The sequence below is a fragment of the Cyprinus carpio genome, chromosome B7 (genome assembly GCF_018340385.1).
Source record: "Cyprinus carpio isolate SPL01 chromosome B7, ASM1834038v1, whole genome shotgun sequence".
NCBI lineage: Eukaryota > Metazoa > Chordata > Actinopteri > Cypriniformes > Cyprinidae > Cyprinus > Cyprinus carpio.
The window spans coordinates 17,544,812-17,569,137 of NC_056603.1; the positions used below are offsets into that span (position 1 = coordinate 17,544,812).

General features: G+C 37.0%; 1 protein-coding gene across 2 annotated transcripts in view; it reads right to left on the reverse strand.

The window, feature by feature from the left end:
- adam10a (ADAM metallopeptidase domain 10a) overlaps positions 1-24,326 on the reverse strand; it is a 56,616-nt gene that overhangs the window by 26,780 nt on the left and 5,510 nt on the right. For both annotated transcript variants that reach the window (XM_042727616.1, XM_042727615.1), the window contains exon 2: positions 14,683-14,833. In XM_042727616.1, coding sequence (XP_042583550.1) covers positions 14,683-14,833 — 151 coding nt within the window. The remainder of the gene's footprint in view (positions 1-14,682; positions 14,834-24,326) is intronic.

A 24,326-nucleotide genomic window follows, 5' to 3' on the forward strand; every position in this document is an offset into this window, starting at 1 on the left:
TTACCAGCATTCATTCAAATTATATCTTCCCTTCAGATTTTTCCATTTCCCATTAGCACATTAGGATTTTCTAGAACACTAGGTGCTGGTGAGTGACTCATAGTGATTCAAAATGATTCATCTGGGTTATTAACTTGACACACTTCTACATGGTGATGCTCTGATGTGTGAAAATTTATAAGTGAGCGTGTGCTGGATGTGTAGTTGAAGACCTGGTGGATTAATGAGAAGAAAAAAAACATTGAATAAAAGAATGATCACACCAAGAATGATAATCATATAGAGAAAGATAACTGTATTAGCATCTACACCAGAGCACAATGAAGTATTATTTATTCTAAGCATGCACTGCAGTTTTGTCCTCTGCTGCTTAATATGCTTATGATTCCTCGTTATAGTTATGATGTGGGGATTTCGCTACTCTCGAAAATATTCTGTTATTATATTATTATAGCTTTATAGTTATCTTTACAGTTATCATCCTTTGTGTGCCTTAAGATTCCACCATCAAACCCAGAAGCAATCTGCAGATACAAATCTATATGCTCAAAATTTTTGGATCTGTAGAATGGATCTAATGTACCTCACTCCTCATAACAGCCAAAACAACCATCAAATATGCCATATTTTTAATAGAAAGGCAAATGCTATAATACCTTTCATATACCGTTCATTTTCTTTGTTTAAAAGTTCTTTGATTAGACAGACTGTTACACAATGACAGTAAACTATGAAGTTAGAGTCAGCTTTCTCTTAGGTGCTGACATTCTTATTGCTGTTTTCTGCATTTGACACGTTAAAAAAAAAAATCTCGGGATGTTATCGACCATGGCGATACATCGGTTGCCCACTATTTTTAATAAATAAACACGCAAAGGATGGGGCAATGTATACAGCATTAAAAGTCTATTAATTCCCACAGAGCGTTTTGCAGAGTACTGTGTGCAGATTACATCAGTCATTTGTTCTGTTGACAGCACAGAGAGAGAAATAAATGTCTTGCTCTGCTGAAATGGCCTTGACACCCCTGCATTCATGGATTCCCTCAGGATAAATGGGATCAGGCATCACCCATGCTCGTGCAGCTGAGCCTGTGTGTTTGTGTGTGTGAAGCTCTTGCCTCTAATACATCAGAGGACTAAAGGAGCCAGAGAATAGCTGTGGACAAGATGTGCCTCATCAGGGGAGATTTTAATCATGTTAGCTAGAGAAAAGACATTACCGTAATGTGAAAAACAACACAATATTGACCTGAAAAACTAAAAAAACACAAAGCTGAATTTTGTAAGAGGCTGAGTACAGGAACAGGAATACTCGAAGCCAAAGGGCGGACCCACGTCCCTGTAGTAAACACTCCTAGTGATGAGCATAGCAGCTCAGTGCTCCACCCAGGATTGGTTTGACCTTTGTGCAGGTGAGACTCACTGCTAACATACACTAGTACTGTCATGAGGAAACAGAGAACAACAGTGAGAGATAGAGAGGGTCATGAAAAGGAGGAGGAAAAGAAGAGAAAGGAAACTAAAGGACAGAGAGTCCTGGAGGGAGAACAGGCAGGTGGAGGAGGTCAGGCCATTCTCAGAACTCTCTAATTAAAACTGCCTTTCTCACACACACACACACACACACACACACACCTAAATGAGGACACAGTTTTTAACACAGGACAGGAAATTCTAATTATTATAGACAACCCCTAATCAAAGTATAGCCAAGTAAACTTACTTACATTTAGACTACACAGCTAAATGAGAAATGAATGAGATGAGATCTAAATGAGAACTTCCCATAGACCTCTATTGTTTTTATGTATAGCTAGGTATATATACACACTATATTCTCACCTCAACCCTTTTTATTACCAACTCAAACCTGAAGGAAATTTTGTTAGTTATCAAACAAACTTGTTTAGCATGAGTAGCATCATCAATTGTCATCATTGTCCTGCTTTCTCTTTTCAAGAAAAATAATATTGAATGATTGAGGCTTTCAAGTCTCAAAAATGGCATGAAAAGCTATATCCTAAAAGTACACAAAATTTATTTTGGACATGGAAGTGATTAATTAAATTAATTTAAACAGTAACTATTCCTTTAGATAAGAGATTTTTGGGGCATACACTGATTCTAATTTGATTTAAACTTGTAATAATATTGTGTCAGATTTTCACTTGGAAGTAAACATACCAGCATACAGTACAGATTCTTTAGTACAGAAGGACATTAGGAGTACCGAAGAACATGTATTTTCATACCAAGCCATACAGTGTCACTCACTAATCAATGCTTTAACACACAAAAGACACGCATACACCAGGGCAGGCACAGACAAGAAACAAGTCCTACCATTTATTGGGTACTCAGTAGCAGAGATTCGAGGAATGAGCATATTACATGTTCTTTCTTGTAAGATCCTGTGAAGTATTACGCTCAGACAAAAGGAAGTAGTGCAGGAAGTCTCAAAGTTTTCACAACTTACAGCCAGAGAATGGCATTTTGCACAACAAGTTTAAATGAGATCACTTATGAGTCAATAAACGAGTCAGACGTTTATAAATTCAGAGATTCATAAATTAAAGAATTACACTTCAGAGAAGCTAAATCATTTACGTTGGTATAAACAAAATCAGACAAGGGTGATTTCATATTTCCACTGAAGCAATTTGTACTTTTTAGTATGTGACTCAGATCATGAACAACACCCAACATCTTATTCAAACTTCCATGGTGGGCACTGGTCCAACATAAAAACCCCACACAAAACACCCCAAATCCCCACACACTAGTACTAAAATATAATCTAAAAGAGTTACATTATTAGATTGCATTTACTATTTGCATGTTTTACAAGTTTGGAGTTAATTATTAATAATAATTTCCTTATGAACAGAATTTTCTCTATTTTAAAAGCACTAAAAGGATTGTTAATGGAACCATTAAGCCACAGGAATAGTCAAGAGGAATCAGAACCGGAACCAGAATAATTAATTTCCTTTAAGGTTCCCATCCTCTGGGATACTGTCTTTGTTGGTCAATCCTACCCTGGGTCGAGACAGTGCTAGATTAGAGAGCACCTCAGCAGCCGCTGTTTGCTTCTCATACAAATTAGCAGCATTTCCACTTATTACTGCAGAGGGCTATATTTATCCTCATGTGATGACAGGACGGCAACATCTGGGAAAGCAGTGTGTTTGTAAGCCATTAAGTACAAGCAATCACAAAAACCTGAACTCAGCAAATGCAAGGCATACATGAAATCATAAACGCATACACAAAGAGAACAGGATTCCTACTTACAAAAATAGCTGTGATAAGAGAAACAGAATAGTGTTAAAGATGCAATTATTACGGGCAAAAGTTCATTTCATTCTGCAGCCCTAATATGCAAGCAGACAGCTGATCGTGATTTTAATGGGTCTCACTACCAACAGATCATTACTCTGATAGCAGCACTCGACCTCCGAGCCAGAAGAGACGGCCTCCTCATCAGCTGAGCACCAGCAGGCCTTCATTATCTCCACAGTAAATCACTGCATTTCACTTGCAGTTGTCAAGCGCCCAGCAAACTCCTTTGTTTGAAGCCAAAGGGAGGCATCTAGGTTCCCACTGCGATCTTTTGTCCCTCGATGGCGTCACTTTCACTGCTAAAGGCAGTTCCAGGAATATCCCTCCCGATCCCGGTCAGACCCAATTTAGTCCAAGCGGCATGTGCAATGTAATTACCCACCACTCAACACTTTCAATTACATTTACAGTAATGCATCTGAAATTAATGACATCCACCAGCTCAGCCCCCTAATCTGAGTATTACTGGATTTCTGATGCAGGGTAATGACGTTTATTTAAGAAAAAAAAAAGATGACACCAAAAGCATAGAAGACAACTATGTAAGTCTATAAGGCCAGAGCGATGCAGCAACAGGATATTTACCGAGTGTATGATGCTCCTTTTGTTTACTACAGAGTGATAAAGGAATGCTTTACTAGAGTGCTGTATGACAGACGGGAGATGGGGGCGGTAAACAGCAGGGGAATACTGCGTGTGAGTGAGTCTGTGTGAGGGAGAATGATAGGCACCGAGAATGAAACAGCCTTTAGAGAGCAAGCCACTGAAAGAGAGGGGGAAGAATAAAGAATAACGGTTGTTAAAGATGACTGTGAGAGATGGCAGCTGAATTAGGTCAGGACAGAGGAGGTAAGCGCTAATGAGAAGAACATCCCTACATTACACAACTGCCTGCCTCACTGACCTGATCTAGGTCTACCTGCCTCGAATGACACCCCTCAACAACAATAATATTATAAATCAAAACAGAAAAGATATTTTTTAATGAATTGACTTATTATTAATAACAATTATACAAATATGAAATAAAAAAAATATATAATATAATATATAATATTATATTATATATGTAGTATATACAGTGCAGTGCAGCCAACTCACTCCATCTATACTGGGATGAATGATCTCCAGAAAAATTGAGCAAGCAAAATGACAAAATGCACACTGCTAGGGAAGTCTTTACAATAAGAAGTCTCTGAGTGAGTTCGGATTGTTTCTCTAGGGGCAGGGGCAAGTTGTGAATCACAGCAGAAATTAGGGCTCTGGCATCTCTGAGCTGGACTTTACCTCAACTGCTGGTCTCTCCTCCTGTCCTTCCCTCCTCTTTAAAGCTACCTATTTTTACCACACTCCATTCTAAGGACTCATTACTGAGACACAGATTTGTCCATCTGGCTGCTGGAGAGCTTTACATACAGATACTTGCTCAATGAGTACACAAAAACCATGAAAATAGAGAATGAATAGTCAGATGCCATAGAAGCCATTGATCCTGCAGTGCATAGCGTGCCTGAATCAGCTTTCCTTGCCAGTTTGTCTGTGTTCAATGCCGCGTGCCACACAGAATCAATACAACAGAATTAATTGCTGACTGCACCACTGCGGGCAAGAGCAAAGCACTGGTGAGAAATCTGATTCCCAGAACTGAAATGTGTTTAATTAGAAACAAATCAACTCAATTAAAAGATATGTTGTATAAAATATGAAATATTCTGAAGTTGCTTCACAAAGAAAACTGCCTAACGATCCCCAGTGAGACAACCAATGGCAAAAAGCCCTGAAGATGTTTAGGCAAAAACAAACCTAGTTCAAACATTTGGGTCAGCAAGGAAAGAAATATAAAGAATACTTTCACAATTTCTTTTTACTAACTCTTATAAGATAATGGTAATGGCTGCTGAAAATTCAGCTTTGGCTATCACAGGAATAAATTACATTCTAAAACACATTTAAAAAGTTTTCAATTTTAATATGACTTTTTGTTACCGTTTTTTATTAAATAAATGCAGCCTTTGCAAGCATAAACTTTCAAAAACAAAATCTTTTCTAAATCTCTGTAAAGTAGTGTAAATCTAAACACATGAATCTTCATTTAAAGATGATGTTTTGACCTTTAAAAATATGCTTTTAGTTCTTGTTGAATTAAAAAAAAACAGAGGAAAAGCCATTAAGATGTTTATTTGTCTATCTTCTAGTGCACTTGGAAAGAGAGTATCAAGTCTTAATGAAAGTCCTTATTAAAACACTATGTGCTTGTATTCGTCGTTTTAACCAATATTGTAAACAGCAACATTTTAATCCAATCAACCATCTTATTGGACATTGTTCTCTAATTACCTCCTCTCCCTGCAGGAGCATACATAATCTCAATAACGATACCGTAAACTGTTATAATGTACCACACAACGGTGTTCTCCTTCCATTATCAGATGCAGGCGGAAGCCAGTGTGATTAGTAGCTTTCCTGCAGAATGTCCTAGAGGAGCACCTCAGACTGAATTCAATTCAGAGCAACAGGACAAAAACATGAGGGACAATATGACCAACTGGAGCAAGAGTTACTCTACAGAGAGAGGAGACCGTGAGAGTGAGTGAGTGCAGAGCACAGCAGCAGAGATTCAGGTGCAGGAGCTGGTAACCATTAGATGGATGGATGGGAAAGCTTTACTGAAGAACTTTTCAGTATCAAGCCTCATAAAGAACCCATCTGGTGATGAGTCAACATCTTCTGCACAGCACATATTGATGCACAAAGGACATATTTGGACTGTACAGATCACTGACATGATGATAAAGTGTGTTTGTGAGCAAGCAAGACAGACAGACAGAGAGAGAATCTTTTGTGCTGCTTACTAAGGAAAGCTTATGAATTGCTAATGCGACTCATTTTGCAGCATTTTTACTACAGACATGAACTTTACATTTTTACTTTTCTAAGTGACTGCACTTGTGGAAAAACTGGCAAGTAAATCCTATATGAATTTATATCTCTTTAAAAAGAAAGCTCCCTAAAAAAAAAAAAAAAAAAAAAAAAATTATTTTTACCTCTGCATCCACATATTATTTTCAGTAGGAAAAACACTACCACACAAACTCATTCGCTTTAAGAAATACTTTGAAAATGTCTAAAACCTCCATCACAGAGAACGTACACAAAATACACTTACAAGAAAAACCTCTTGATCTTAATTCCATTTCCTCGTAACAGCAACAACAAAAAAAATTATTTCTCCTTTTTGCAGTCTGCAGTCAGGATACCAGATCCTTATGTAACCTGCTGTGATCTCTCAGCACTTCCTTTGTTATTTCAGCCACCTGTGTGCTTCAATTGTGTTGATCAATACTAAGAAAGTATGGACAGCAGATGAAACCCCTCAAAAAATGTCTGAGTTTTTGTGTGGCAGGACATCTACAGAACTCTGCAGGGCTTCTAAGAAGAAGAAGAAAAAAAAAAAAAAAAAACCTTCCATAAGCTGAAGATCACAGTCAGAAAAACACCATTTGTTGCTTATTGATGATTTCTTTTGCTTCCAAAAAACAAAGAAAGCAAACAATATGTTACATAGCATGTAACTGAGCATTACAGCACTGAAGAAGAGGCTGAAACATAATTATTAAAACTAATAATACAGACTTCTCTCACAGAAATCTTATTTGGATCACATGCCCAACACTCATTTTTCAGGAGAATGTAAGGAGAGACTGTGTTCACGCTCAACTTTTCCTAATCTCTCTGTTCTCTGAGCTCACATGAGGGTGTGAGAGGGGAAATATGTATCACATGAAGACCATGTGACCCTGCCTTGCCCGTTATATGCAGAAGAAAAGGCAAGTTTATCACCTACCGACCCACACACACACACACACACACACACTCATGACAACAAAAATGTGACACCACAGGTCTCCTGGTCTGCATGTACTTACCATAGTTATAAAAGGCTGATATCATTACCACTTCTGCTATTTTATTTGAATGGGAACAGAAATTGAGTAATTTTAAAATGCCAAATAGAGGTTTTAATAGTTATTTTCAATATCTAATGCAATCAAGTTGAATGCTTCTGTGCTCATTTGTACTGATAAAACAGGCCGTTTTATGCGTCCTGGGGAACAGCAGTAGCAAGTGAGACCTGGGTACACAAAAACATCACAATCAAAAATGTGCAAAGTTCAGGAGCACTGGCAGAGTAAAGGAGTCAGAGTAAAATTACATGCTGTTAAAATAAATCTGTGCCTTTTTAATGGTGGAGTGGAAAGTTCCAGCTGTGTTTGAATGGAATTGTACATTCAGTTCCACAATAAAATTGGATTTGTTCTTGTTTCAGAAACAAAACCATGCATGCCACTGATTTGGCATGGCAATAATTGTCCAAACAGCCTATATCTAATTTGCAATGATTGTTAAAAAAAAAAAAAGCACTCCTGATTTTGGATCTCTTTAAGCACACTAACTTACTAATTATATAATCATGAGTGCTACAATAATCATACATTTAATTAGTTCCACCAGAAATGTACAATCTTATAAGTCTTCCCAGCTCTTCTACAGCATTTCTAGAGCAATTCTTCCACTGTTTAGAGTCTCTTTCTTTCTCTTTTGGCTTATTAAAATGTTATATTGGCTATAATCCTTTATATAATATTTATGTAATTATGCAAATACTGATAAATCATCAATGATTAACAAAGAGCATCAATTACAGTTTAATATGAGAGCAAATTATCTTTAATGCTTTTAAATGACTGGGGTCTTAGAAGACAATCCTCTAGCTTTAGGGGACAATTTTCATTTAAAATTTCATTAGCCAGTGTAATTCCATGTTGAATATCAGCTTATATGAGTACACACATGTGGTGTTAATTAAAGAAAAAAAGCTAATGAAATATTTTGTCTTGAAGTAGTGAGTTCCCACACATAAAACACCATATACGATACCTCTGTGGGAAAGCAGGTCTGGCTAAGATCCTGCAGTCAAATAATACCACATCTACCACTGAACTCTGGTTAAACAAACAAGTGAGTTCATCCACAGTATTGAGGTGGGCATCTGAAGCCCAGCCTGCTAGCTCTGAGAGCTGGGGGCAGGAGCCAAATGACAGAGGTAATTCTCTCTGACCTTCTCAGGGACTAACAAACCTCTTAGTAATTCTACCTACATGAACTCTGTACTGACAGAGAGAGGAAAAGATATCTGAAGGCGATCAGATATCACATATTATCAACTGCAGAATCTGTCCTCTAAAAAACACCTGCAGTGATATACTAATATATACACTGAGCAGGTTAATAATCTCTTAACACCCTTGCTTTCTGCATAGTAAAGTCTAGTGATTCTGTTATACCACCCCTCCCTTTTGAGAAGGTTAGGATTCCTTTTCAGAAACTAGGAAATTAAGAAAGCTGTAATATATTATAATGCTGATATGCATCAAATGCCTAGATATTGATAGTCTAGATCAGGGCTCCTCAATAGGCGGCCCTCGAGAGAAAAATGTTTGGCCCATGCTAATTTCAATTAATGTGGCTCGAAAAAAAAAAAAACGCAGCATCAGAAAGCGACATTAACTTACATTGTGTCTACAACAAAATACAACAGCAGAACTTATTATAATCAGTGATGGTGTCTACAAATCCCTGACAGAAAACTGCTGACTCGCTCTATTTATGATGCGCTGACACAACATTCAAATGATTTTGTTGATTGTTGTTATGGATGTTGGTTCGCAGCGAGTTCACAGTTTTAACGTAAGTTTGCTTTAGCCTAATTTATTTTCAAGATCTGAGGTAAAATATCTATCGTTGCTTTCACTATGGCTATAAAGATCATGCAAAATAATATTCAAAATCACATCAGACACTTTTAGCATTGAATAAAGCACATAATCATTACCTAAGATTATCACTGTCATATTTTGTGTGTTGTTCCTGCCACGAAGTCGCAGAAAATAAAAACCATTTCTAAAATAGAATTCTGTGTTGTTTATTGTCACGTGTTGCTGTCGCGGGTGGTTAGGACAAAAACTACATGGAAAAGATACTTTTTAATCGCGTCACGTCTGGTTGGGACACACGGTGTTACAGTTTGATCCCCACAAAAAATCTAAGTATAAAAATATTAATGCTGACAGATCGAATAATTGAATCTGCAATTAGGGAAAGTGGAGAGAAGAGATCCAGTCTGGAGATGAGCAGGAACAGTTGATTTGCATGGCAGATTTTGTGTTTGTTCATTTGTTTTTAATATTCAACAGGCAAAGTTCTTCTGTATCTAAATGCAAAAAATTTCATAATTGTTTGAATAAAACACACTACTGGGGGAAAAATCTGAATATTTATCTTGTGACCATCTTTTGATTATTTTAACAAAAGCAACAATATTATAATTGTAATAATATTAATAACTATATATATCGCATCACAATATAGTTATCTGTGCTTTTAATAACGTTTTTATGACCATAGAATTTTCTAGATTTGTGTCACCAGTGTCAATATCGCAGAAAAACGAATACACACCTAAAAAAAAGAAAGTAAAGAGAAAAACTCAAGCTCATTGAAGATATGTAAATAATTGCATGCAACAAGACATAAAACTACAATAAATAAGAAATGCTACATATACGTTGTATAAATTAATCATTAATTGCATAGTTTTCACTGTGTAAATACAATTTTTAAGTTACAAATTATTCAGTCAAGAGCAGTGTGTGTGTGTGTGTGTGTGTGTGTGTGTGTGTGTGTCTGATTATCTATCTATCTATCTATCTATCTATCTATCTATTACAGAGCAATTGACTTAGAATGCATTTGTGGAATTTGTATGTATCTAACAGTCAAAGTAACCACTGTTTATGAGCCCAAAGCAGCAAAAAAAAAAAAATGCAAATCACAGAGGGTTTCCCATGAGATCAAACTGATGTGAGCTGAAAAGCTGAAAAACATTAATCAAAATGATTACTTACAATGTTACTTTGATGCTGATGTATGATTACTTCCCTAGAGGTTAATCAGAAACTCTTAGCCTAAGCTTTTTGTCTTTCAAAGCCTTGCCAAAACCTAAAGGCCTTGGGGAAGTTATGGGCAGCTGTCTTACTTCAGTATGCCATCATAAAGTTACCAGTCCAAACCCTCATTCATGAATATCTGGGATTCTATATCCATTGTGCCTTTGAGCTAGACACTTGAGTCTGGGTTACTCCAGAGGGACTGTGCCATAGATGATGTATTCCAAGTCACCTTGGATAGGAAAGGTACGGTAATGTAATGCAAATACACTGCTCGTTCTGACTATGACATCACTTCAACTGTGTGACACTGCAGGAACAGTACAGAGATTACCTTACTTTTTCAGCCAGAGAAGTGATAAAAGGCAGACTGATCTTGGAAGAGATGTGCATATCAGTATTAGTCACAAGACTCACGCTGACTAGGCTCAAGTCATACGGTGATGTGTGACTCCCCGTGAATCTCCTGCATTGTTAAATATTCATTCACTCGTAAGCCTCTCTGCTTCTGCGGAGGGGAATGAGTGCGGCTGTGGACTCACCTTGGAGAGATTAGCTCCAGGGCTCATTCTGTTCCACCTCTGGCATGATGCTACACTGCGGCTTAAACCGCTAATCCCAATAGGCAAAACACCCCCCCCCCCCCCACCACACACACACACTTGCTGCACTGCACTGCACTGCTCTCTTTCAAACAACACACTGCTTTCAGCCACAGACAACTGTTTTCAGGCACACCACCCCAAACACCAAGGCGTGTTTTATGCAAACTATCCAGCAGTTAAATACAACACACTGGCTCTTTTAAAGATATGGGACAGATGAATATTTGATCCAAAGAGAATAATACCTACTAAACAAAACCCTCCTGAGACACGCATATATATATTTTTTTTTTGTATATCACGTGACCCTTGTATTTTGTAATAAATATTTTAAGGATTCAAAATATATATATATATATATATATATATATATATATATATATATATACACATATATACACATACATATATATGTATGAAGAGTTCAGATGCAAAAGACTAAGTGCCATTTGAAATGTTCTTCTAAAATGAGCATTTTTATCAGGTTCAGCAATTTCACTTCAGTGGCAATGAATAGGTTATTTTCATTGCCATTAATGTGAAATGACTGAACATAAACATAGGTACCTGAGGAAAAAAAAAGCTAATTTTAGAAGAATTTCAGACAGCACTTAGAGGCTTTAGCATCGTATATAAACTTTCATATATAAACATTCAGATTATATTTGCTATCATCTACCACATACTTAAACTAAAAACACTAATAATTTAATAACCCTGCTAAATGTAATCTTAGCACAGCACAAAGTGAACAACAATTTTAATACTGTACATTATAGTGTTGTGAAGCTTAAATTCATTGTAAGCTTTAAAAAATATATTTTAATATCAGCAACAGTGTCAGCCAGACTTTTAATATTGGTGCATCCCTAAAATAAATTTGCCAATTTGATTTCAGAAACAATAAAAGAGTAGTACCCTAAAATATTAATACGAAGGCAACTGATCTAAGGGCAGCTTATTTACATTTCATGAAGTCTGTCTGCTCATAAGCAAGGTTTATTAAATGCAAAAGATTCTCCACCCTTGGATAATGATTCTTCTCAGTAACACATCTTCAAATTAATTAAAAGTGCAATTTTCTTTCACTTTAAGTTATCAGACATTCTCATGTAGCACTTACAGACAAATGAATATATACAACATCATTCAATGAGCACTTTAACCTGATTATATAATTCAATTCAGCATCCAAACATAATAAGGCTAATTCATGAATAATGGATTTAAAGAAAAACACTCCATCACATGTGACAAATGGCCACTTCATATGCTGTGCCACACTCAGAGATCCTGTTAGGCACCTAAACATCAACTTGACTCACACTTTGGCCTCTCAGAACCCCTTTCACAATAGATGACCTTCATCATGTTTGAGTACAATGGCTTCAAAAGGGATCTTTGAAGTCCAAAGAGAGAAAGAGCCCTGTGAGCTCCTGCAAACAAGGACCCTTGTTTAAACCTGATATTAAAGGTGATGCATATGAGATGGATTGCTATTACAAAATACATAAATACATGATGTAGTCATATGAATTTCTGACTGGATCGAAATATGGTTTAAGTAATCGGATAGCACAACATTTGGACAGTTTTCACTTAGTGTCATCCACTTTTTCTAATGTCCACAATAACCATTTAATGTAGAAACAATTGTGGCATACTCACGTACTGATAACAGCACTTCCTTTGTAAGCTGCTGTCTTCCTTTAGTCTCACTTCATGTGAAGACAGAGAGAGAGAGTGAAAATAAAAGAACGCTTGGGATGTTATTTTTAGGCTGCTTAACACTCTTTTACACACATGCAGGCAGGAAGGAAGCAGATGGTTATGTGGACTTGTGTGTGTGTGTGTGTGTGTGTGTGTTTTGGTGCGGTCCTTAGTCACGACACAAAGGAATACACTAGTGCTTATGCACATGTGTGTTTGTACAGTATGGTAATCTGCACTTGAGCAGTAATTTTTGATCTGTGCTTACTCTTATCATGACACACATGCATTTTTGAAAACAGATTTACAATATCATCCAAATAAATGTTGCCTAATTCAAAGAACAAGTCAAAACCAAATGTGAGGGATGCGAGGGAGCTGTCAACTAGTTTTCAACATTCAATCACAGGAACACACAGACCGATCTGTCTCGTCATAGGAAAGATTATGTCATTGCGCTTAGCAGGCTCAGGTCTTCCTGTCCTTTGGCTCTTGTTTTCTTATAGTAGGCTCAGAAGTGAACACTACTGCTGACAAAAGGGAGGTTGAGATAAAAGAAGGCAAAATGGATTTGTGCAGTGGCATCACAGTCTCTTGCATGGCCTAATAAAAAGATTATTCGTTTGTATGCTTGTTACTTAATTCAGTTGTACGTTAATTCTTTCACAAAATACTGAGACAGGCTTGTATGTGATTAATGAAGGCCTTGTTGAATTAATACTGGTTAAATTAATATAGTTAAATAAATTAAAGCTTTGTTGAAAGGCATCTGTAAAAAGTTGCTAAAAAAAAAAAAAGACACATGCCTTGGTTTATAAAAACGAAGGAAAAATGTGTTTACACAGTAATGCACTTACAATGGAAACCCATTGGGGCATGTTTAAAACGCAGCAAATAAATGTTAAAATAAATGTGTCGCTGGTCATTTGCATAAACTTAAGCTCTGCTCAACTTTGTTTCTTTGCCACGGGTATCTTTTGCTTGTATCAACGAAAAGCGCCAACTCTTGTTAAAAATGAATAATATCCCTTCACTTTGCTGCTGCAAATTGCTGTCAGTATGAGCAACCATTTGGACTCCAAAAAACTGTATAGATCAAGTTATTTTTCAAATGAATAATTCATGTAAGAATGTTAACAAAAATACAAGCTTTCCATTTCTGCTTTTAAACCTTATGATAAATATGCACCAAAGGCTTTCATGGGGAGAGGCTGTACATGTTTATCATTTTTATTCAAACTGAGGTACAAGTTGAAAGACTTTTCTGTGGTAATCGACATCATGCTATAGATGCAGTAGTGGTGAACTTGGATTAAACCTGCAATAATTCTTTCAGCGCAATTTCATCAGTTTCTCTCCTTCATCAGAGAATAAAAATAAATCTTTCTAAAATCCCTGTAGTGAAATGCAGACTACAAAATAGGTTTGTGTCAGATGAAATCTGTAGATTAAATATAGAGGGGAATGTAGAGTAAAAAGCTGGCAGCTATATTAAAGTTACTACAATGAGAGCAATGAACTGTTAATTTACTACTGAGACATAATGTCATTACACTGTCAAACAGTGTCAGTCAACAGAATGGAACAAATCACATCCTGTGTAAATGTTGACTGGGCATATTACTACACTGCCTCAGGTGCAATTATATGGCACCAGTTGTACCATCCAAGAACAGAACGATGCTAAAGACATGCTCACAAACCACAGAAAGAGGAAGCATTCTGTCAGTGGGCTGCTTGCCAGAGCCCAAACACCTGATCAGTCTGTTTCCGCATTGCCTGGAGCGCTGAATCACCGGGAGTCTCTATCATTCTGTATTGCTCTGTGAAAAGTGTAACCTCAGGTAGAACAATCCAGGGTCAGTCCTAAAGGAAAAATACTAAATTTTCACAGAATGCAAGATCTGTGAAGCTCGTTTCCCCTCATAAATGCTCAGAGGACAAGTATTAAACCAGAACAAGACACATCCAGTTTTCCAGAATCAATAGTTGAGCAGAAAAGAAATCTTGGCTGACCTGCCGTGAGCGTGGAAGTCCAGGTGCAGGAACTGGTCCTGGTGAGACAGAGCTCTCTTGGCCCTCTGGTGCTTGCTGTGCAAGACGTCTGTGTCGTAGGACAGGCCTTCGTAATGTCGAATGTACTTGCTCAGGGGTTTCCCATACTGACCTACAGAATAAAAGAAAGAAGAGTGAGGAAGACAGATGAAACTCTGGGACAGGTTGTGATCTGACTAGCTATTATTGAACACAAGATTTGGTGCAGAAGGCTGAAAGGCAAACTGTGATGACAGAGTGGGCATAAACCTCTGTGACTGTTGGAATTACACTTTGAGCTGCAACATGACGACTCATTATCCGTAAATTACAAGGCTTAGGCCTGTTTCACACATCCTGTGTCTGCAGCGTGTAAGCGAATCAGCATTATAGCAGGGCACTGAGCTTTCAAAATGACAGAGTTTCTGCTGCGTAATACATCTGCGGCTCTATGGGGGCTGGTTTAACCAGATGGGTGACTGGACACATGCCAAGGGCACCATGTCAGGGATGGGCACCACGTAGTGCCAAAAACAAACAAAAGAGAATGTGGAATTCCAGTTCATCACACTGAATTTATGCTTAAAACAGCCATAAATTATAAAATAATTACTGGGATCCGGCCACGCTTGAAAAAAAATGGCAAACTACAACTCAATCAGCAATACTTGGCCAGCAATGTCATTGTCCAGCAAAAATGGTTAAGAATTTATTGCTGTCTTGGAGCTTCTTGTGTGATTATAATTACTGTATAATTTTCCATCTGTTTTTGCATTTTTGTAAAAATAACTTGATTTGGTAAAAATAATAATTATAAAAAAATAAACTGCATTTATTTGTGTGAAAAATGTATTATAATATATAATATGATTTTAAAATAAAATAAATTAATAAAAAGCATAGAAAAATAGGCTAAACATATGTAGTATGAATACTGCAATATGAATCTGTAAATATGGGCGTGAATATGAATATGAATATGTGTGGCTTATATGTGAAGCTGGCCTTATACTGTCATAACATACATTAATAAGAGAAGCAGAGAACATAGAGAGAGAAAAAAACTAACTATTCTGTCATATGTGCATGAGGGCACTTAATATTTTCCACTTTTATTGTGTGAAAGTACAGTTTATGTTTTTTCCTCTCATCCTTCCTCAGACTCAAAAAGCAACTTCCTGGCACAGTAGCATTTATGCTAAGAATAGCCTGACCTAAGCAGGGAGTGTTTACTTTGTCACGACTCTATAGTATCTGCTCCAACAACAGTTGTACACACGAATTACCCACAGCAATCCATACATTTCATCTCACGAACAGCTTTTCTAGTCCCTTTACTTCACAAGCCTGAAATCCTGACAGGATGATGACAGTTAGGCTATATACTCTGCTTATTTTGGAAAAGGCAATGTAGTGTTTAAAGGAGTCTGGAAGACAATAACTAATAAGACACTCCAACCTCTGGGTGACTAGGTAAGTATTTCAGAGGAAGAACTTTGACACTGGCTTTCCATCAGTCAACACAACCTACAGAGAACAAACCTTCCCCTGTTTTGAATCTAACTCTACCTCCCCTGGGCTCCAACCATGTCTGCTATGACAATAAGCCTCAAGCACCAAAATGGCTTGAATAGAGTGGTTCCTTTTACTCTGAGAACAGAATAACGGCTGTGCAAGAGGGCCATCAGCAATGACGGGTCACGTCTGGACTCTGGGGACACAAAAACCGAATGTCACAGGGCAATTACTCCTGCAATGTAGTGTCATGAGTTGGCTCAGAGCTCTGTAATGCCGCATGTTCTATCGAGAAGCATTTTTTTTTTCTCCTCAAATGTTTCTCAACTGCTTTCAAAAGCTTACCAAAGCACATTGAGAATACAGCAGGTTCACAAAAATGTTTTAACGTTAATTATAATTCCATCGGCCAGAGGCTACTGAAATGAAAATCCTGGTATTGAGTAACAAGCCTCATTTGGTTCCAAACCCAATCAAGAGTTTCTCAGTTTTAAATGTGACCATGCTGCTGCAGAAAGAAAAAGTAAGTTTCAGTCTGTTCCTTACATAGAGGTACTGTTTGGCTTATTGCTTTAGTCATTTCAACGGGAATCTACAAAATCTGGAATTCTGTGTGAGAGTGAAAGATTTCACTGCATTGTACCGCACTGACCAACAGAAAGCTGCTTACTTTGAGGTGTAGCTGTACTTCATACATTGCTACAATACTGACAATAGACAATGTGGCTGCAACTTAAGAATAATACAGTGCATCAGTCTAAAAAATTCATTTTTGTCTGTTTTAGAGCTTGATAGCTCATGGCCACTATTGCTTTGATTTTACAGAAAAAAACACCTTTAATATTCTTCAGTGTTTTTATCCTAAGAAACACAACAAATAAAAAGTAAACAGCAGGGCAGCTTTTTCTCAGCAAACAGGTTCTGTTCATCTTCTAATGAATGAATTTTCACAAAAGCTGAGAAACACCTGACCTGATGGTTTGCAGCTGTTGCACAGCTTAGTCATAAAACACTATCACAAGATGACGCTTTTCTATTCTTAACAGATGCTCAGGTTGTGAGATAAAACAGTAATAAAAGAAATCAAAAACAAGGCCAGAAACAAACTGCACAATTGGCAGAGAGTGAGTGGGAGGAAGGCTAAAAAAATAAAAAAAATAAAAAAAAAAGAGTGTGTGTGTCTATTGGCTGGGAGTATCAGTGCAGACTGTTTGTCCACCTGTACAGCAGTGATAAAATCCTCCTCTCATCTTGCTGTGGAGAGAGAGAGAGAGTGCAGAAATCAGGAGCAGTACTGCCTCAGAGGAGCAGAACGCTCCAACACTCATTCCAATTCCAAACACATTAGTGCTCCACCTCCCCAACTCTCCTATCTACCTCACTCTCAAGGCAAACTCTTTTTTTTCCCCAGCGTTCCTCTCTCTTTCGCCCTTTACATTCAATGCACTGTGCAGACTGAAAAAAAGGTTCAATGAACTGCTTGATTATATGAATTCATGCCAGCAGTTACCTTCACGGTTTAGTAGGTTGGTACAGTTATCAGTCCTGTTTGGAGCACTAAATAAATATGGTTAAGGTTAGACAGTTTGCTTATGAAGATATATTAGATATTGTAGTGACTTCCTGACATTTTTAGGACTCTCAATTGAATTTTGAGAGTAAATTTTATAGATAGATGCTATATGAACTAGCATAATTAGCTACTTTCACACAAGAATCTCATTATATCAGAACTTTGACAACCATTCAAACTAGGGCTGCATGATAAATCTCATGCCATTATCATGCGCATCCCATCAGTAAAGCCAGTTCTGGGATTAGTAGTAAATCTCCATCACGTGCTTTCAGATGGAGCAGCATTTAATACACAGAGCCGTAGATCACTGACAAGCTACGCAATATCCTGTTCAGATGAATCACCTACGATTATTAACGCAATATTTCTTAGATAGTCAGTGATCTACAGCTCTGTGTATTAAATTCTGCTCCTTCTGAAAGCATGTGATGTAGATTTACTACTAATCACAGAACCGGCTTTACTGACGAGATGCGCTTTGACAATCGCATGCGATTTATCGTGCAGCTCTTATTCAAACATCAGTACCAAAATTCTGTCACTTAACAGAACTGACCTTCATGCAGCTGCATTGCTGGGCGTCTATCCTATTTAACTACTTTTCTTACCACAATCTAATCACGATTATTGAGTAACGTCTCACAGGCTTATAACTAGATGCCAAAGAGATCCTTCAGAGCTTTGTGATTGGCTCAAGCACTTTAATAGCAGTTTTTCGGTCAAAGCGTCCTCCTAACCTCAAAAAGATGTGAAGTGCAGCATTCGTTTGCTGACAGATGATGTCCACAAATCCTAAAAGAGACCCTTAAAGTTGTTTGAGCTGCTGTCAGCCTATAATGCCTTTAAATAGTGTCTATGTATGTAGGCAGCTCACAAACTTTAGAAGATAATAAGTTGAGTGCACAAGACAAGAGGCAAAAGAACAACAACGACACTGTCAAATTATTTAAATGTACAGCTTGTTTTAAGGTTGGCTTGAATGACATCGTTTCACATGTCTTAAGAGACAAGGACACTTATATCTATGGACTAATGGACAACTGTCTCGTTTTGGCCTTGTTTCCATGGGAACTTGGCACTTTGCTTCTTAAAAAATGAGTAATTTGCCCGCTCATCTTTAGCCCTGTTACCTGGAACTAGAGTCAGCCAGTGAACCATAGCTGAGAAGCATAAAGGTGTAATGATAGGCAAGTGAAGTTTTAACAGAAGCAAATGGGACAATTTTGCTCTATTAGCTAAGGCAGAGAGGCGAGTCAGTCCGCTAGAGATAAGCATTTTCTGCTCCACTATTAAGTGGTGAAGCGGAATCTACAGCACCATATTAAAAATAATATTTTACACTACTTAAAATGAGTTAATTATTACTAGTACTATTATGTATTTCTCTTCCAGTGTCTCCGTGGATGAACACAACAAAATAAACAAGTACGAACACAAATGAAAATATGTATAATTACGGACTGGCTGTTTATATGACAGACTCTGTATATCAGGAGGAGGATGTGACAAGGGAACTGGGGAAAGCATTAAGTATGAAGTTGAGGTTGACAACACAAAATCTTCATTTAGATCACTTCTTCTGCAGTGGACAAATACGAGTTATAGGTTTGTCCAGGATAGGCCTGTACAGATGTATTTATAGATGACAATATATATAGTTCAGGGCTTTTCAGAATGCATAGACACATAGAAAAAGGCATGACTCTGTGAAAGGAGGGTGGACACTGAGCTCTTCTGTACAGGCACAAACAATAGCTGCCTCATTTCTGCCTAAATTACCCCACATGTGAAGAGAAAAGCTCCGGACTCCCACACAAAGATAACCGCAGAGCTGTCAGAAGAAACACACGACACCACTGGATGAGAAGAGTGGAGGGCCTGAACACTGCTGATGATGGATAAGTTTAGTTGTCGAAAATAACAGTGAATGGCAAACTGAAAGTTATTTACATGTCTTCATATTCTATACAGTACTTGCAACATCCTGTGATTACACATCTTTTATTGCAGCCACCTTCGCATCACATTTATAATCTGCTGAACTCAGTTTTGTAAAACTGAGCTGCTCTCATCTGACCTCCAGACGGGAAAATGCTCAAAACTTTAGTTTGCTGTTCGACAAATAAGCTAATTTATTTTCAATGGTTACTGCCGCCATAATAGAAACACTACACTAGACTGAAAAAAATTGGTATAGAAACAATTTTCAGTCAGAAATTGCAAGTAAATTTCACAAATAATTACAAAGTAATAGCAGGTAACTCACTGAATAAAGGAGAAATTTCAAAGAAGAAGGACTGAAATAGTATTTTCTTGTAAAATGTAGTATAATCTTTGAAAAATCCATCAGGGAGTATTCAGAATAAATGATCATCAGTATCTCAGATTCAGCCTTGGACGACATTGTAAGGTCACCAAAACAGCATAGCTCAACAATTTGGGGTTGGTAAGAAGAAATACAATTTTGCAACAATTAAAAAAAAACGAATGCCACTTTTGATCAATTGAATTTGCCCTTGCTGAATAAAGAGTATTAATTTCTTTAAAAAACAACAAATTAATCACTTTAGCCCCTTTCACACTGCACGTTGGACCCGGAAAATTGCCGGAACATTGCCGGATCGCCTTCTGTGCGAACGCAAACACGTCCCGATTGATTCCGGGATTGATCCCGGGTTGGGGACCTAGTAAATTTGCTGGGTTCAGTCCCGGAACAAGCTCTGTGTGAACAAAAGCCAAAACTAATGCCGTAAAGTATTCACATTTGGAACCAGTTTGAGGCAACAGAAACGTCTATGTTCAAGTCCTAATTTTATGAACATTCATCAACACAAAATGTAAATCATGAACCTGTCTGTTCATATCACTAAAATCTTTCAACAGAAAAATAAATAAATAAATACACATCACAGCCAGGTTCCTCTCCACTGTTTGCACCTCTAAAAAGGTCACTAAGAGATTTGAGTTTTTTTTGTTTAGAACACGATGATGCACAACAACTCTATTTCTCAGCTCAGCCAACACAATAATACAAGAATAGTGAACTATTTAGAACAAGGCTGTGTGAATTTCATAATGCAACCAACACTACTGACTGAACAAATTTAATAGAGGACACAAGATGAATGCAGGGTGAAACATTCCACTGAAAATCACAATTAGTATGTCACTTAAATCTTTGTATATCCCTAAACACTGAAGCATGAAGTTGAACTGGGTGGTACAGTCAGAAAATTAGAGGAAGTGAAAACAGCTTGGCTCATGATTTATTATGCTACGGCAGGGTTCACAGAGCATGTGTGAGGGGCCTGTGACCTTTATACCCGCGTTCCTTCAGCCTACGTCATAGAACAGATTACAGACAGAGCACTGTGGAGAAACCACACATATGACAACTCAGACTTACAGTTAAGACTTTCAAAGGGTATGAAGAGATGAGACAGAAACTAATACCCTGGGATTCAAAGCACAAAAAGAATTACAGGGCTTCTGGAATTGGATTGGTCTAGCTCAAGTAACATTTTAATAGTATCCTACAAAACCCTCTCTAAAAAATAAAAAAATAATAAAAAAAAGTTCACATCAAAATGTTCTTGTATTTTGCCCAGTGCATCATAGCAATAAAGTGTGATTAAAACCCATGGGTGAACTGCTGGTCAGACATGGTAGAAGATTTTGAACAAATCAGTTTTTGTCTTGGACCCAAGCTGTGGGCAATTATTGGTGGGTGTTTAATAGCATAGAGACATTGTTTTTTCTTATGCCAAGATCTGGACTACCACTTGCATGTTTAAGAAAAGCTGGACTGAGCCACTGGTAAGATGTGCTCCACTTAATTTCTGTCAAACATTTCAAGTAAGTGAGCCTGGGAACTCAACAACCAAATAATCTCCACACTTTACAAAGAGCTTAAGCGGACTGAAAGTGATACTGTGGCAAAAGGGTCTGACAATTTGTCCCTAGAACACAATTAAAAGCAAGGCAAGGCAAGGCAAGGCAAGGCAAGTTTATTTATATAGCACATTTTGTACACAATGGTAATTCAAAGTGCTTTACATAAAAGAAAGTAAAATAGTCATGAAAAAAAATTATCACAAAAATAAAACAAGCAATTTAAAAACTCTGAAAATGATTTTAAAAAATTGATTTAAAATGAATTTAAGAGTTAAAATTAGAAAATGATTTTACATAAAATACAATGAATACATAAAATAAAGGTCTATCGGCTAGAATTATATTGGTTCCTTTCTCTAGTCAGAGTTGTTTACTCATCTCTAACAGAAAATACAGGTTCTGAACTGCCGAGCTTTGCAGTGGAGAGGCCAAACTGTCCGGAAAAAGCGGGTAAAAACCAAGTCGAATATACTTTGAGGCGTGAGGTGTGAACGCCTGACTGGGTGTTATCATTAGGACACAGGGCAGAGTGAGTGAAGGGAAGTTAACCTATCTGTCTGGTAATGCTCAGAGTGAAATTGGTAGTGTTGGCAGTAATGCGTTACTATAATTTGATTACTTTTTTAGTAACAGAGTAATTTAACGCGTTATAATTTTCAAAATAGTAATTAGAGTATAGTTACAAGCCGAGGTCTCTACATACATTACTGCCGGGTTACATTGCTGACAGAATGCAGTGTTTTATAATCTAGAGATTGTAAAAAGGATGTAGCACACACACTGTCTAATCAAGGGCCAGTGGTTTAGAGACGTTCACCCGTGATACCCGATGCAACAGAGTGTGGCGTGGGACAAGATGGGCGAGTGCTGGTGAGGGTGGGTAGACACTTGTGTGTGTGCGGGATGCGGGAGAATAAAATGATTCATGGGACTCCCGCAAAATAGAAATAGCCAAATATAAAATATCTAAAACAAATAAATTATTCATTTATTTCACAAAAGCAACATGAACTAATATAAAATATAAACGATTAACAGGCGCAAGCATATGCAGAGTTTCTATTTAGGCTATAACACGGGTTTACAGCGTTGAGCAATGCAGTGCTTAAATGTGCGTGCTCACGAATCCTCTCATTATAACACACCAATTGTAGATATTATGAAAGATTCATTAAGCAAATATTTATTGTGTTATAACAGAGATTTGTGAGATTGCGATGAACTGAGATGTATTTTAGTGATTATAAATGTAGCGCTCTTTGCTGGCATCAGCAGCCGCTTGCTTTAGTTAAAAATAACAGTGTTCTGTGAATGTTGATGCTTTAATAACAAATATTAATCGTGAGCGTGTATGCTGGGATTTCTTAAATTTCATGGGAAAAAAAGTAACGTAACTAGTAATGTAACTAATCACTAATTACTTCTGAAAAAAGTAATCAGAACAGTAATGTGATTTCTCAGTAATTTCATTACATTTTCAGAGTAACTTGCACTGGAAATTGGTAAGAGGAACAGTAATCTTAATTATGTATGTAGCACTATTTATTAGGTATGTAACGATTCACTCAACTCACGATTCAATTTGATTCACGATTTTGATTTCATGATTCATGATTTTTATTTTTTTTAAACAAAATTATATTTAAGACAAATTATAAATTAAATGTGTCCTTTTATTATTGCTTGGGGAAAAATGCTGTACATTTCTTTGTGAAATTGAAATATATCTAATAATATACTAATATAGCAGTTGCATATTATTGCTCTTTTGTTGGTTTTGATTGCTTCTATTGTCCTCATTTGTAAGTCGCTTTGGATAAAAGCGTCTGCAAAATGACAAAATTTAAATAGAATGTAAATGTAAATCAAAAACTAGATTGAAATTTTAAAACAAGCCCCAAATCAAATAAATAACAAAAATATACTAAATATCTTCATTTAAACAAAATAAGGCTTGGTCTGTGCTCTTTCTATTTAAAATTAGAAGCAACCACTGCATTTAACCAACAGCTTCCGCGTATGACAGATAACGGAAGTGAGAAAAAAAGTGTTTATTACGTTTGAAATATGGATATTTTTCTTACAAAAATGCATGGATTCACTACAGGAGGCCTTTATTCTCCCCTTGGATCCATGTGAAGCACGTTTCATTGTGGATGCGTGCACTTTATTTGACGACTTGTGGACTGTTCAACTGCAAAACCCGCTGACTGCAATGATAGAGCTTGGAATAGCCAGGACCATTTTTAATATAACTCCGACTGGATTCGTCTGAAAGAATAAAGTCATATACACCTAGGATGCCTCGAGGGCGAGTAAAACACAAGCTAATTTTCCATTTTTGGGTGAACTAACCCTTTAATAATCTTAATTCTAATATAATCTGCTGTATTTGAAACAATACACTGGCTCTAGGGCTGGACAATAATTCAATATCAATATGTATCGCGATATAATTTTTTTCAATAACGGTGATATGGTTTTTAAACACATTTCCAATATTTCGATATAACAGTGTTTCCCATACATTGATTTATTTGTGGTGTTTGACTTTGTTGAATAAATATGAGCACTGCACGTTTCAAAATCAAAACACGTCGCGGGTGTTTTTCAGAAAAGTTTCGAAGGCATTTTCATTTTA